The following is a 14,455-nucleotide window of genomic DNA, read 5'->3' on the forward strand; positions in this document are numbered from 1 at the left end:
TAGCCATGGACGTAAAAGAAAACTGAACATTCCGACCTCTCATGTATAAAAACACCATGACGATTAGGGAGCAATCGCAGAAAGCTATCACCGCACATAAAGTTTGGCTGTCTCCGCCGAGGGCGCCGCACAAGAACTCGAACTCCAGAACGTAACTAGTAGATTAGGCGCTGCGAGTCACATCCTCCGAATACACCATCTCCGGTCAGCTTGGCTCAATCACGACGACACAATTGAAGTAGATGCTTAATACCTAAGCCCTTGGGGCTCTCTTTGTCTGCAATTGATATAATAGGTTCAAGATGCATGACGCGGCGAGTAAGGCTCTCTGTTCGCACTTCGTGACGCTGGACGCTAACTAGAGCCATCTAGCTCATTCGTTCCTTTCCCAAATCCCTCTTATCATCTCACCATTCCTGAAGATTCCTCAACCAGTTGCACTACCATTCAACTATGCACCATTGCCTCGTGGCCTGCCTCCATCCTCCGCCGCGCTGTTTAATGAAGTCAAGGCCGTCGTGGCGTCGGTCGAAGAGCAGCTGCGATTGGCTACTGAGCAGCAGAATAGGGCGAAACAGAAGGTGTCACAGTGGGAGAGCGATGTCCTGCGCCAGGAGACGATGGAACAGCGTCGTATTGCTCCGGGATACTTGGATTCCGATGTGCATATTCTTCATCCGACCCATCCAGGTGTAGAACCAGATGGCACGGCCGTGCCTGCGTATACGACGCCTCAGCCGCCTCAACAGACATCCTTTTACGAGCCAACTGCTCAGCATGTATCTGCTGCCTCTGCTACTACATCGTTACCGTCGTATTCTTCCCCGGCTCATATTACCCCTCCTTCTAGCCAATATGTCTACAGGCAGCAACAACCAGCATCTATGCATCCGTACACTTCATCGATTGCGTCCTCGGCATCTTCATCTACGCCTAGTCTGAACGGATATGGCGCTATATCAAGTCCACTGTATGCACAGGCACAGAATGGCCCACATCTCTCGCTTTCGCGTGCGCCGTCCTATCGTAATGAGGCGTCCACGTACCAAGGACAGCATACACCGACGTATGAAGTATCATCGCACCAGCACCAGTCCTCTGCTACCTCTCAGCGATCATCTCCTGTCGCACAGCAACCACCTTCAGTCCAGATACAGGCTTCCCTTGCGCCTCCCGCCAGGGTAGGCTCGCCGTCTCCGCCGGGTCCCCCTCTTCCCCCAAAGCCGCCTGTGGAGTTCGTCAGTAGACCGTTGAGAATATCAAGCATGAGAAAGCCTCTCGTATCCGAGTTTCCATGGTCGTCTACCGCATCTTTTGCAGCTCGCACTTTCGCAAGTACTATTGGCGGAATCTCCTCAATGGATTCCAAGTACACGATTGCTCCATCTTCGTCGTCACGCACAGATGCATCATCACTGTACGAAGGCGCGTCCTTCAGACGATCGTCGCTTCCTCGACTTGATTCGTATCGCTCGAGGGATACTGCATATAATTCTCTTGACACCAAGCTAAGTGAATACCTGGGATCGTCGAATGTGAATGCAAATGCGAGTGATTACAAGTCGCCGTCTTATAGCACTCTGCAGCACATGGGCTACTCTCTTCCTCCTGAAAAGTCATCGTACGATATGCTCAGCGGCCTGAACTTTTCAAGCCCAGCTGAGCATGAAAGTGTCGGTCTAATCGATCTCGACGAGGATTCAGCGCAAGCTCAGACCCCAGCTCCAGCTGCTCCGTCTCTCGCCGCACCCATTACTAACTCGTTTTCTGTGCCTGGTACCATCACATCGTCGTCATCAGCAGCTCTAACGTCGAATTTCCCGGATTACCTCTCCGACGATCGCTTCAACTCACCTGCAAACGAATCGACAGCTGCTCCGCAAAGTCAGGTCGACCTTCGCACATCTGCCGGCCGCTTCAAATTCTCTGCAAACTATCTCGATGACGACTGCGACGGAGCTGAAGCTTCAAATGCGGACGATCTCTACGGACAACAGGAGATGAAGACAGTAACTGCGGACGACGAAAGCGACGATGATTTCTCCTCGCTAACTCAGAGACAATCTGCTCTTTCGCACCTTGCCCAGGCCGAGGATATCGAGACATTAGTGGACGAGTCAGAAATCAATTACGATGCCTCGTCTGTTATGGAAGACAACACCGTCGCAGAACCCGCGGAGACACAAAGTGCCGAAGAGCAGCTTGAACATGATGATGCTGAGATTGATGAAATGCTGAGAAAATTGCAGGAGGAAATTGACATGGAAGAGAAAGCGGCAGCTCGTGCAAAGAGAGAAGCTAGACTAAAAGCCTTAGAAGAGGCTGAAGCTGCGAAGGCAGCCGACGCCGTGGAGGCAGCTGAAGCTGCTGAAGTGTTTAGTGACGAAACCGCGGCTGAGGACTTGGTTGAAGACACTCAGCAGAGTGCTGCATCAGAAGTTGTTGGTGGGCCGGAAGATTCGGAGAAATCTGAAGGACCAACTGAAACACTGGTCGGTGAGGATGTTGCTGAAGCTGCGGACGCAGTGGAGGCAGCTTCAAGTGCTGAATTGTCTACAGAGGAAACCGCCCTTGAGGATCTAATTGAAAGCACTCAGCAGCAGAGTGCTCCGTCAGAAGTAGTTGGTTGGACAGAGGAATCAGCGAAATCTGATGAACCAACTGAATCACCGGTCGGTGAGGACGTTGCCGAAGCTGCAACGGCAGTGGAGGCAGCTCAAGTTGCTGAAGCGTCTACTGAGGAACCCCCCGCTGAGGATCCAGTTGAAGGCGCTCAGCAGGAGAGTCCTCCGTCAGAAGTTGTTGGTTGGACGGAAGAATCGGGAAAATCTGATGAACCGACTGAATCACCGATCGGTGAGGACCTTGCTGAAGCGGCGAAGGCTGTGGACGGAATGGACGCAGTGGAGATAGCTCAAGTTCCTGAAGTGTCTACTGACGAAACTGCCGCTGAGGACTCGGTTGAAGGCACTCAGCAGGAGAGTGCTGCAGCAGATGTTGTTGGTGGGCCGGAATATTCGGAGAAATCTGATGAAGCAATTGAATCGCTGGTCGTTGAGGATGTTGCTGAAGCTGCGAAGGCAGTGGACGCAGTGGACGCAGCGGAGATAGCTCAAGCTCCTGAAGTGTCTATTGAGGAAACCGCCGCTGAGGATCCACTTGAAGGCACGCAGCAGGAGAGTCCTCCGTCAGAAGATGTTGGTTGGACGGAAGAATCAGCGAAATTTGATGAACCGCCGACTAAATCACCAATCGGTGAGGACGTTGCCGAAGCTGCAACGGCAGCGAACGCAGTGGAGGCAGCTCAAGCCGCTGAAGTGTCTACTGAGGAAACCGCCGCTGAGGATCCATTTGAAGGCCGTCAGCCGGAGAGTCCTCTGTCAGAAGTTGTTGGTTGGATGGAAGAATCAGCGAAATATAATGAACCAACTGAATCCCTGGTCGTTGCGGATGTTGCTGAAGCTGCGAAGGCAGTGGACGCAGTGGACGCAGTGGACGCAGCGGAGATGGCTCAAGCTCCTGAAGTGCCTATTGAGGAAACCGCCGCTGAGGATCCACTTGAAGGCTCTCAGCAGGAGAGTCCTCCGTCAGAAGTTGTTGGTTGGATGGAAGAATCAGCGAAATCTGATGAACCGATTGAATTACCGATCGAGGAGGACGTTGCTGAAGCGGCGAAGGCTGTGGACCTAGCGGACGCAGTGGAGATAGCTCAAGTTCCTGAAGTGTCTCCTGACGAAACCGCCGCTGAGGACTCGGTTGAAGGCACTCAGCAGGAGAATGCTGCATCAGAAGTTGTTGGTGGGCCGGAAGATTCGGAGAAATCTGAAGGACCAACTGAAACACGGGTCGTTGAGGATGTTGCTGAAGCTGCAGACGAAGTGGAGGCAGCTCCGGTTGCTGAACTGTCTAGTGAGGAAACCGCCGCGGAAGATCCATTTGACGGCCGTCAGCAGGAGAATGGTTCGTCAGAAGTTGTTGGTCGCACTGAGGAGGAAGCGAAATCTGACGAACCAACTGATCCACCGATCGGTGAGGATATTGCCGAAGAAGCCACGGTGTATGACTCGACAGCAGCAGTTACAGAAATGGACGACGACCAGCCTGCTGCCCCGGCCGCGGAATATATGAATGCGCAGCCAGTTAATGTTCTAGATGGGTCTGAGCAGGGTGATGAAAGAAAGATGTACGATAGTAGATTTCGTTGACACACAGTGTATTGGAAGATGATTAGAGGATATGTAGCGGACCTAAATGTTCTGTTTCTACCGGGAATAGGTCTTCTGGTTTGTATATTGTCCATTTACTTTGGAACGGCCATCCAATTATGCATCGATGCTGGGAGCTATCATGTCCTGAACAGTGCGCCAGAGACATCCACCTATTAGCCCACCTAATTGTCTAACCAGACCTCCAACGTAAGCCTCTCATTATCCCAATTCGCTGATGTATCTGTGCCAAATGTTGTGGTCTCGATAACTCATTCGAACTCATCCGAATGGATTGTACTCTGAGCGTGCTCATCTCCAGGGCTGTGTGTCATCGCGTTTCCGGAGAATAAGGCCATACGAGCCGCCGATGCAACGAGAGTCGGCTAATGCTATCGCTGCTGCAGTATACGGCCCATAAGGAGCAAGGCATGAGAATAGGGTGCCGTGGATTTTGAAACCGAGGATGGAGAAGTTGCTTCTTCACCAAGCCTATGGCCATATCATTAGAGTGAATTTGACATTTCCGCTTAGTTCCCATCCCCTCCAGTTTGCAATATGCCTGGATACTTCCGCAAGTGCCAGCATATTTTCATGGACACGCATGGCCACCAAATTGGTGTGGGGCATTAACTTGAGTTGGAGTCAAACATGGCGGAGTGAACATCAGAGGATTGAAAGTATGCAACAGCAATGATTCAAAGTACAATATATAGTACGTACAATCGTCACCTAGACGGAACTAACATTTCTTCCTTGCCTGGCACGAGAGGCGGCAAGTATGCAAACGTGAGATATGATGTATGCGACTTCAACTCTGCTTCCACTTTCGATACGTCTTTCCATTCGTAACCATCCTCGCCTTCGTGTACACGCTTGCCTCTTCCCCATGGATTATATTCGGAGGGTAAGAATGGCTTGTCTAAAATGAATTTCTCCGCAGGCGTGGCAGCGCCATCTTCTACAGCAGCTTCACTAATATCTGCTTTGCGTTTGAGTCCGCTGTCGGGAGCCTGCGCTTCGCTGTCAATGGTCTCTTCACTTTCTTGAGGTTCGGACGCTGTTTCTTCATTTTGCTCTTGTGAAATTATTCTTTCGTTTCTTTTCCTGAGTCCCTCATTGCGTCGGCGCTTTATGTCTCTCAATCGTTCAATCGCATCCTCCGGTTTGCGGATCATTTCTTTCCGTGCTTCCCATCTCTTGCAGCTGACTTCAACCATTTCTATGTCCAACCAACCCTCTTTTTGCAAAGCTTCGATTGTACGCTGAACCTGTTCCATGCAGGGCGAGAAACAACATATCCGGACTATCTTCTTTTTGGATATGACTGTCTTGAGATGTGGAATAGCGATCCAAGGAGACGGCAGGTCCAAAAACACCGCAGAAGCGTCAAGGTTCTCGTCGCAAGCCGAAATAAATCCGTCCTTACAAACATCACCATGCGAGCACTTTACGACGCTATCGAGGCCATGCTCCTCTATTTCTTTCTTGGCTATCCCATATCGAGGTTCGTGGAATTCGAACGTCCATATTCTACCATTTTTGGCGACAGTCCTGGCAAGAGCGTGCGTGAAGCTTGCACTTCCAGTCCCAGCTTCAATCACTCTACTTCCTGGTCGAATTCTCAACCTTTGGACAATATAACTCGCGTCCGGTGTGTAAACGATCTGAGTTCGATGTGGTAGCGACATGCTCCACAGTTCGGGAGTTGGATGAAGCAAGTGAATAAAACCGGCCTGAGTTGACGACGAAGAAGCAAGCTGGGTTCCATACTTCGACGATATCATAGAATTATGTTGGAAAGATCCAAAGCGGGTATGTAGAGCTGAGCCTGTCTGCGGTCTAATCGGCTTAGTGTTGTCACGCGTGAGCCATGCCAGAACGAGTCCATTCTCTGGGATACTCGTTTTAAACTCCATAAATGGAGAACCCATATCAGCAGATGCGTCTGTATTATCAGATTTGTCAACATCCATTGGATAATACGTAGAGAGCCGAACTTTTTACCAAATAGCTTTAAATGAGATTTGTTTTCAGGGGCGAAATATTTTTGACCAAACGTCCCACGCACAGTACCCTAGCCACAACCCTAACCCCACACTCAAGGTTACGTCAAGCCACGCGCGATGCCACGGCGACGCGAACGAATGATCAGCCACATGTCGGCACGGGCGTCAGCTGGAAATCCGAGTCTCATTCTCAGCGGCCGCTGCCAGGACTCCTCGAGCAATTACAAACATCACAAGCCTCAATTACTCCGCCATTCATGCCGCCGCAGAGCTTCGATCCGGCTACGGCGACCGCAGTTCTCAAAGCGGCTAAGTTTCCGCGGTCCGGCGAGCCAAACGACCCCGAGCTCGTGTCCTACGCGGAGCGGACTGTGGCTTCATGGATGCGCAGAGGTCAGCACGACAGACTCCATGCAAGAGCATTAGCGGATTTCTTGTACAAGGCTGCAGCTAAGACGTACCATTGCCAGGCTATTCTTCGATGTCTACTGAAAGTACTCACAGCGCTTGGAAATTACACTGATGCGGAACGCGCCCTGGTTACGTATCTCGATCTAGCTGACAAGGGACGTGTGCGAGCGCAGAAAGGATCGGCATTTGTCGACATTGACAATGCTCTCACCACTGTTGAGACCGCGGCTGAGGGCCTACAGATGCTAGTGCGATATGTTCGGGACGCTGGAAAAGCTAAAGAAATGGCTGAAATTCTCCGAGGTTGGATTGTTGTCGCGTCGGCTGCGGGGGATAGTCAAACGAACGTAGCCGCGGACAAAGAGACCAGTATCCAGGAAGCTGTAGGGTCAAATAAATCGAAGGTTCTGTCAACATCGTGGACTGCGGTCGGGTCAGCATATACTCTCGTTGCTCGGTCAGCACTCAACAACTCAGCGCGGGACGCGGATGCAGACTCAGCACGACTAGCTTTCGACATGGCTTTGACTTTTGATGAAAACAGCACCGAGACATTATATGAGTACTCACTTCTGCTGGCGGAGTTTTATCGTGATCTCGATGGCGCTGAGGATTTAGTTCGGAAAGGCCGTGAAGTCGATGCTGGTCATCTTGGTCTCGCCCATATCTTAGCTTTAATTCTATCAGCAAAAGAGAAGCACTCAGAAGCACGCGAAGTCTGCAGAAGCGTTGTGCAAGATACTACAGGCGAACAGCGAAAGCGCATGACGTTAGTAGAAAAGAGAGTAGTGCTACAGTTGCGAATGACAGAGATTGGACTAATTGAAATGACTGAAGGCGTCCAAGCGGCTCTAGAGAATGTGTCCGACGGCTTATTCGCTGTTTATAATGAGCTGTTTACATGGGACGAAGATACGGTTGAATCGCAGATACATGAAGCGTCTACTTCCGCGATTTCCTTTCCACAGCCACGAGAAAAGAATTTGGAAAAGGAGAAAACCCGATACGACGTTGTTCCTGCAGTTTCAGTTCCAGCTATTGCAGTTACGGACGATAACGGCCAAGAGGGAGGAGAGCCAATTGGTGACGACGATGAGGACGAGTTCCAGAGAGACGTCGCCCCTAGTCCATTCTCGAATCCTTCATCTACATCTAATTCATCAGGCCGAAAACCCCTCTCCAACACTGAGAAGCAAATACTCGATAACATTCCGCAAGACCTCATATCCAACACATCGAATATTCCGACAGCCATTCTAGCGGATATGAGGATTTCTTCACAAAAATCTCGAAGTTTGCTTCCAAAGAAGAGTCTAATTTTGCCGCGATCTATCAGGAGGAGATTGTCGGATGCATCCATACGGTCGAGGATGTCGTCGAGACAGCCCATTACGGCCGCAAGCATTATAGAAAAAAATAAAGGGGGTGCAAATCGTGTTCTTCGTAATAGCTTAAGCGTTGATGACACTCAGCTGAAAAATATTAGCATGCAGTGCCTTCGCGAAGTCTGGTTACTAGTAGCTGGCCTATTCCGGCGAAGAGAGAAGTGGAACGAATGTGCCGCCGCTATTGCCGAAGCTACTAAGCTCGGTGGTGCTAAGGAGGACACCTTTACTGAGGTATGTTGGAGTCATAATTGACATTTGGCCAAGTTTGACTAAATTCCGAGTAGCGCGGATTTTTAATGCATGCTGAAGACCGGATTGTTGACGCTATGGAAGCATTTGAAGCGGCGCTTACAGTGTCTATTGATTATGTTCCGGCAATTGTCGGTATCTCTACTGTTTTACTAAGCCTGCCAGATAAAGAGCAGCCCATGGCACGAGATCGAGCATTTGTATTGCTTGAAACCACGACCAAGCTAGAAGGCTGGGACTTTTCCGAGGCATGGATGCTGCTGGGTGACATATATGAGAGCATAGGTAGCGAAGAGCAAGTGAGGGAGTCATGGTGGCGGTGCGTTCAACTTGAGGAAACGAGGCCCGTAAGGCGGTGGAGGGTCGCATGGATGTGGGATACGGTCCCTTGAGGTACCTATGGCAACCTGAGCAATATGGATTATCATGTTGATGGAGCGAAATTTAAAAGTGTTCTTGGTCGAATGTTGGATTTTCATGCTTTTTGTAGACGAGATTGTCGTGTTGGCTTTGCATTTCTGCCACTATTGCAGTGTTACTTGTATATTTATCATTTGTTAGGCATATCTCGACGTACTGGATTCCGTCAGTCGCGGATATCACTTCAATGCCGAACCAGGCCACGATGCTGAAGTTGTCAATGCTGGCGGTAGACTAAGTGCCGGCAGCCTTTGAGTGTCAAAATTCTGAAACTCTTTGACCTCGTAATGTACTTAGTCCTGCCATTGGCATCAGATGCCGCTAGTCTATTAATTTGAGGGGTTAGTTATTAAGGTTAAGTTAATCTTTATCCGATCTAGATCGTGGAGCTGATTGGTCTCGCGATGTACCGCAGATCAGATAAGGTTCACATATTAATCAGGGGCACAAAAATGGTCTATATATGGTTGACCTGCCGTACCTGTGTATTGGCTAGACCGTTAAGTTGCCTTAACGGGTCACAACATTACTGGCGATCACTCCACTGTACGAATTTGGTTCTGCCATTGGCTCCAGATTGGCTTGGTAACCTTGATACCTGCATCTCCGCTGCGGTTGCTGTCTGCGTCCTGATCCGCTGCTGACACCGAGATGAGTAGCGCCGTTGAAGTGGCAACGCCAGTCGAGGCCGCTATCGCAGCTGCCGTCGAGACGCCTGTCTTCGATGTGCATGTCCAAACTTCAGCAGTGACAGAAATACGAGCCAGTGTTGCGAGAGACAGTGAAAAACAGGCAGAGAAGCCGAGGCGATCTCTCCGGGAAGCACTTCCTGTTATAAAGATGGCGCCGTATTTGATGTTCGAGGCCATAATGCATACGGCCTATCTTCGGAATGCCGCGCACGGCTGGGACCTTCGTACCCACATGATCGTATCAATGGTGCGGCGGTTTATGTACCACGAAGGAAAGACAGTTGAAGAGGTGCAAAGGAGTTCTAGAAAAGGTCTCCCATTTCAGTCGGACGAAGTTGAAGTCCTACCGTTTATAATTCCTGTTCCTCAAGTGCAGGAAGACGTTGAGTTCCTTGAGCATAAAATAAAAACTGCAATTGATAGGCTCACAAGGGAAGCTGGGCTGGCTGAACCCACCATTCCCGATCCTACAGTTGTTGAAGTCCAAGCTGAGTGGGTTATTAAGAAGCGTTCTGACAAGGGGAAGGAATTTGTCCCGACCGCTGAGGATGTGGTGGTTATCTTTGCACATGGTGGTGCTCATTACTTGGGCTCTGCAGCTGCTCATAGGTATATGCTCATTGGACAGTCCCATGTGGATCAATTATTGACGTTCATTGACAGATTTCTCACTGGCCCATTGGTGGAGAGTACCCAAGTCAAAGTTCTCTCGCTAGACTACCGCTTGTCTCCTCAAAATCCTGTATGTATTTTCTCCATCCCTCTGTAGCTTACTCGATCAATTCTAAGTCTGGTACAGCTTCCTGCCGCTTTAACCGATTTCCTCGTTAGCTACTTCTACGTCGTTGAGACTCTCAAAGTATCACCATCGCGTATCGTCTTCGCAGGAGACTCTTCTGGTGGATGTCTCGTTCTCTCAACTCTCGGCGTTATTTTATACGGTGAGGACGCATCCTCGCGTCTCCCAGTTCCAGCAGGCGCGCTTGTTATCTCTCCGTGGGTTGACATGACTCGGAGCATGCCATCTGAGAGCTCCAAGGCGACTGAGCAGTTCGACTACATTCCACCTGCCAACTTCTATCCTAACCTGAAACCGAGTGAAGCGTGGCCAGTTGAAAATGGCCGATATTGGGTTTGTCTGTCATCTGCTTTGTGATATAACGCAATTTATTGACTCATCTGGTGTAGCACTACGCCGAGAATAACGCAATCTTACATCCGTTGGCTTCGCCGATTACCACGCCAAGCTGGAAGGGATCGTGCCCATTATTCATTGCAGTGTCTGATGAACGTCTCCGAGATTCTGGACGTATGTTGTGCCTGTGCACTTTTGAGATGCGTATATCTAAAGTGTCCTAGTTCTATTATCGAAGTTCTACCAAGAATCCGGTAACCCAACCTACCTCTATTACCACGAAAATCTCCCACATGTATTCCATATCCTCGGAAACTCCCAACCATCAGTATCCAAGAGTTTCTCGGAGATGAAGTTATTTATCGAGGATTGTTTATCACAAAAGACTCCTGCAGCAGACGGTGAAACGCCGCAAGAATTAGAAAGCCAGTCGGCTACTATTGACATTCTTGGAAAGGAGCGACCATTTCAGGAAAATAAGATCCCGAACTATACTTATCAGGAGCTGCGGAAGAGAATGGACGCGAGAATTACCGAGATCACTTACTTATTGCGATATTTGGTAGCGGAGAGGAATAGGAAACAGCTTAGTATGTGACGCTTAACTCAAATTACACGGCATCTAGGCACAGACAATTTACTTTAAATTGAAGACATTCTGCTGGCCATTTGTCCCTCATGCTGCCGGTAAATTGTTTATGTCGTGTTACTGTGCACGGAGTCATTCACGGCACAGATATCTGTTTGGGAAATTTTAACGGATATAATACTATCTGCTATCTACTTAGTGCTATATATATCTTGAACAACCGAGCGCAAAGGACTTGAAATCTCGGATAAATCTGTTGACGCAGAAGCCACTATCTAATGCGCCTCTAGGATTGTCTATAGAATCAATGCAATATCGAAGAGAGACATGTTTACCTGATAATCCAATGCCATAAGTACCAATGCAACAAGTGAAATGAAACCGCTGTAATTAATGCATACTCAAACATTCCCTCCCCAAACCCTATGTCCGCTCTTTTTTACCGAAAGTTAAATTCCTTACCACCCGCACATTTTCATCGACATATATATTTCAACAACAGCAGAAAATGTATATGATGTTCCAAATCTAATTACATTCGCCCACAGCGACGCATTGATCTCGCTGACGCTTAGACAAATTCCTCCTCGTTTCTGGTAGCCGCGGTCGGACCCTCCTCATCTTCATCGTCTTCCTTTCTATGTAACGTTGACGCAGTGCAGAACAAGGATGCAAAGAGCGCAATACAGCACGACAAGGCAGAAGCTTGGAAGCAGCGGCGGAGAGAAGTGGTGTATCCCATGATGACAATTTCACGGGTTTCAAGAGGAAGTGTCTTGATCGCTGTCACAGAGTGGATGACGAGATCGGCAATCTCGTCTCCGTTGGGCGTATCTGCGAGGAAGCGAGGAAGAATCGTGGAGAGAGTGTTCTGGTTGATGGCATTCGAGACGGAGACACCCAAGACGAGCCCGATTGAACGAATCAGATAGCAAGTTCCAGTGGCAACAGCATGGTCAACGCGGGAAAAGTGGGCGAGCATACTAAACAGGCAGGCAGGCATCAAGATGGCGTTTCCAAACTGGGTAGGCATCAAAAAGGCGACGTACTTCCAAGTGGGCGTGTTCGGCCCGAATGTAGTTACTAGAATGCATCCAGTCAACATAATAAGCGTTCCTATTTTCATAAGTTTCGACAGATGGCCCCATCGCGACATGATGATACCAGTGGCAATAGACCCAATGATACCAACCAGTGATGGAACGATTAGCCGTGCACCAGCAACCGCCGCGGTGTCCAGATTGACTGACTGGAAATAGAGCGGAAGCATAAACAGTTGCTAGTAGGGCGTTAGCAGATATATCCAATTCGACATTAAACAACAATGTCTATGAACATACAGAGTTGTTGGCAAGACCAGTGAAGAAAGTAGTGCACAAGCTGCTGACGGGTAATCTACCTTTGAGAATTCTCAATGGCATGACTGGCATCTTAGCAACCTTGCCTTCAATGAAGATAAATGCCGAGAGTAGGACCAGAGCCGCAATCCCGAATCCAACGACCTTATTATCCGTCCAGGCGTACTCATTACCGCCCATGCTTAGGAATGCGAGTAAACTTGCTAGACCCAAGACGAGTGTGACACTGCCACCAAAGTCAATATTCTGAACTGTTTTCTGGGTGCTCAAGCCAGTAAAGGGAGGGTCGATAATGTACATGTATCCGAGAACGATCGAGACAACGAAAATTGGAAGCTGAAAAATAAAGACAAATCGCCATCCAAAGGCGTCTGCAATGGCGCCAGCAGTTGAGGCACCGGTAATGCTACCGAACCCCCAACAAAAGTTGATGGCAGACTGATATATACCTCTGAGTCTGAAAGGAACCATATCGGATAAGATAATTGTGCCGAGAGTCACCAAGCCACCTCCACCAATACCGGTGACAGCACGGGCAATATTAAGCGTGAATAGCGAATTAGCCATGGAGCAGGCGAGAGTGCCGAAGAAGAAGATGTTGATCGCGAACAAGAAACATATTCTGCGACCAACAATATCCGAGAAACGGCCATATAATGGCTGGAATGCAGTCGACGTGATAAGGTACGAGGTACTAATCCAGCTCACGTTATTAGCGGCGTGAAACTCTGAGCCGATGAGAGCATATGTTGACGCAGTGCAACTTGAGTCCCAACCCATTAGGAAAACATTCGTGCAGGTAACCAGCTGGATCATCCGAAGACGTAGAGTAGGTCTCCAATTCGGTGAAAGCGGACTAATATAGTCCGAAGGCATCTTAGATGTGTCATAGTCACTGCCGTTAACACTGTCTACCATGAGAGGCGAGTCCTCGGTGTCGCCCTTGCGCGGGAACAACTCGTCGTCGTCGCTCTCAACATCAGTCTCAAGTTCAATGGCTAACGAGTCATTGTCAGTATCAGATCCTGGGTCGTTCATATCGGCAGGATTTAACCGCAACGGCCGGGTCAGTGGTCGCGTGTCATAAGCGATGGGAATGATAGGCTCCGGCTCTGGTTCAGCAGCAACTGATAGAGGGTCTCGCATGTCCGAGGTGGTGTCGTGAAAGGTGTCCTGGTCGGCCATGTTGAAGATTACGTATTTAGTTATATATTAGTTATATAAATCCTAGTAGTATTGGTTAGTTCGGTGCAATGACAGAATTTCCAAAACCTCAAGTTACGAAGCAGCACAAATTATGAGTGAATATACCTTGCACGCGACCGTAAAAGATTCCGTCGAAGGAACAGGGAGCGAAATGGAATGCAATAGTAACACTTGGTCCCAAATTGTGGTCAATACGGACCGGCAGAAAATGAGCTACAGGAGGAGATGTAGTCGCGAACAAGGACCCCCAAGTACTAGGAGATGGTTCAGTAAAGGAGGAACCGAAGCCAAGTAGACAACTCACTCCTGAGTTTCTCCAAACGGAAGTTACCCTGTTCGAGGCCGTTATCTGCGGCGGAGGCTTATCTTAGATCCGCGTATCTTCCGTGCGATGTACCTCAACAGTCCTCGGTTTGCCATACAGAATGTGAGTACCCTGGTGCCAGAGGTACGCTCGTCCGGGACAAACTTATAATCCCCGAACTGGTTGTAACTCATAGTTTTGCTTATTGCTCATATATCGACGCATCTCGGAAAGTTGTTCTATATAATAATCACTTCCTATCTATTAAATCGACATTGATCGATAGTATAGACTATAGTCAGATACATTTTACAAGTGTGTCGTTCCAATTTCTTCATATTGTTGTTGGCAACGACGTTGCCATTTGAGTCGGAGAGATCGGTGAGTAATATTATTCGCAGTTTGGAATCCGCGGACCGAGGTAGATTTGCTCGGACACCGGCGTACACTGACCCTTGTCTGGCGCCTCTCTAGTCTCTACGGTTCAAT

At 49.1% G+C, this 14,455-nt stretch overlaps 5 protein-coding genes across 5 annotated transcripts; 3 read left to right on the top strand and 2 right to left on the bottom strand.

Moving 5' to 3' along the window:
* The first annotated feature begins 32 nt into the window (after positions 1 to 32).
* On the top strand, positions 33 to 3,475 carry POJ06DRAFT_9577 (uncharacterized protein). Its single transcript, XM_056191806.1, has 4 exons — positions 33 to 318; positions 373 to 2,424; positions 2,979 to 3,080; positions 3,471 to 3,475. Exons 1-3 carry the CDS (start codon positions 303 to 305, stop codon positions 3,029 to 3,031), a joined length of 2,121 nt encoding a protein of 706 aa, XP_056047380.1. The 5' UTR covers positions 33 to 302; the 3' UTR covers positions 3,032 to 3,080; positions 3,471 to 3,475.
* Positions 3,476 to 4,933: 1,458 nt separating this feature from the next.
* On the bottom strand, positions 4,934 to 6,181 carry POJ06DRAFT_190534 (tRNA methyltransferase complex GCD14 subunit-domain-containing protein; the record flags this gene model as incomplete). Its single annotated transcript, XM_056184805.1, has 2 exons — positions 4,934 to 5,163; positions 5,248 to 6,181. 2 exons carry the CDS (start codon positions 6,179 to 6,181, stop codon positions 4,934 to 4,936), a joined length of 1,164 nt encoding a protein of 387 aa, XP_056047381.1.
* A 290-nt stretch (positions 6,182 to 6,471) lies between these two features.
* POJ06DRAFT_279561 (uncharacterized protein) lies at positions 6,472 to 8,654 on the top strand (the record flags this gene model as incomplete). Its single annotated transcript, XM_056189824.1, has 2 exons — positions 6,472 to 8,244; positions 8,298 to 8,654. 2 exons carry the CDS (start codon positions 6,472 to 6,474, stop codon positions 8,652 to 8,654), a joined length of 2,130 nt encoding a protein of 709 aa, XP_056047382.1.
* A 514-nt stretch (positions 8,655 to 9,168) lies between these two features.
* Positions 9,169 to 11,388, top strand: POJ06DRAFT_9607 (Alpha/Beta hydrolase protein). The gene is made up of 5 exons (XM_056191814.1): positions 9,169 to 9,983; positions 10,038 to 10,116; positions 10,174 to 10,506; positions 10,563 to 10,683; positions 10,734 to 11,388. The coding sequence occupies exons 1-5, from the start codon at positions 9,334 to 9,336 to the stop codon at positions 11,105 to 11,107; spliced, it is 1,557 nt and encodes a 518-aa protein (XP_056047383.1). The 5' UTR covers positions 9,169 to 9,333; the 3' UTR covers positions 11,108 to 11,388.
* POJ06DRAFT_9631 (major facilitator superfamily domain-containing protein) lies at positions 11,373 to 13,901 on the bottom strand. The gene is made up of 3 exons (XM_056191817.1): positions 13,768 to 13,901; positions 12,439 to 13,683; positions 11,373 to 12,377 (listed from the first exon to the last, which is right to left on the bottom strand). The coding sequence occupies exons 2-3, from the start codon at positions 13,639 to 13,641 to the stop codon at positions 11,670 to 11,672; spliced, it is 1,911 nt and encodes a 636-aa protein (XP_056047384.1). The 5' UTR covers positions 13,642 to 13,683; positions 13,768 to 13,901; the 3' UTR covers positions 11,373 to 11,669.
* Positions 13,902 to 14,455: the final 554 nt, after the last annotated feature.

This window comes from Lipomyces tetrasporus, assembly GCF_029532465.1.
Source record: "Lipomyces tetrasporus strain NRRL Y-64009 chromosome Unknown POJ06scaffold_1, whole genome shotgun sequence".
NCBI lineage: Eukaryota > Fungi > Ascomycota > Lipomycetes > Lipomycetales > Lipomycetaceae > Lipomyces > Lipomyces tetrasporus.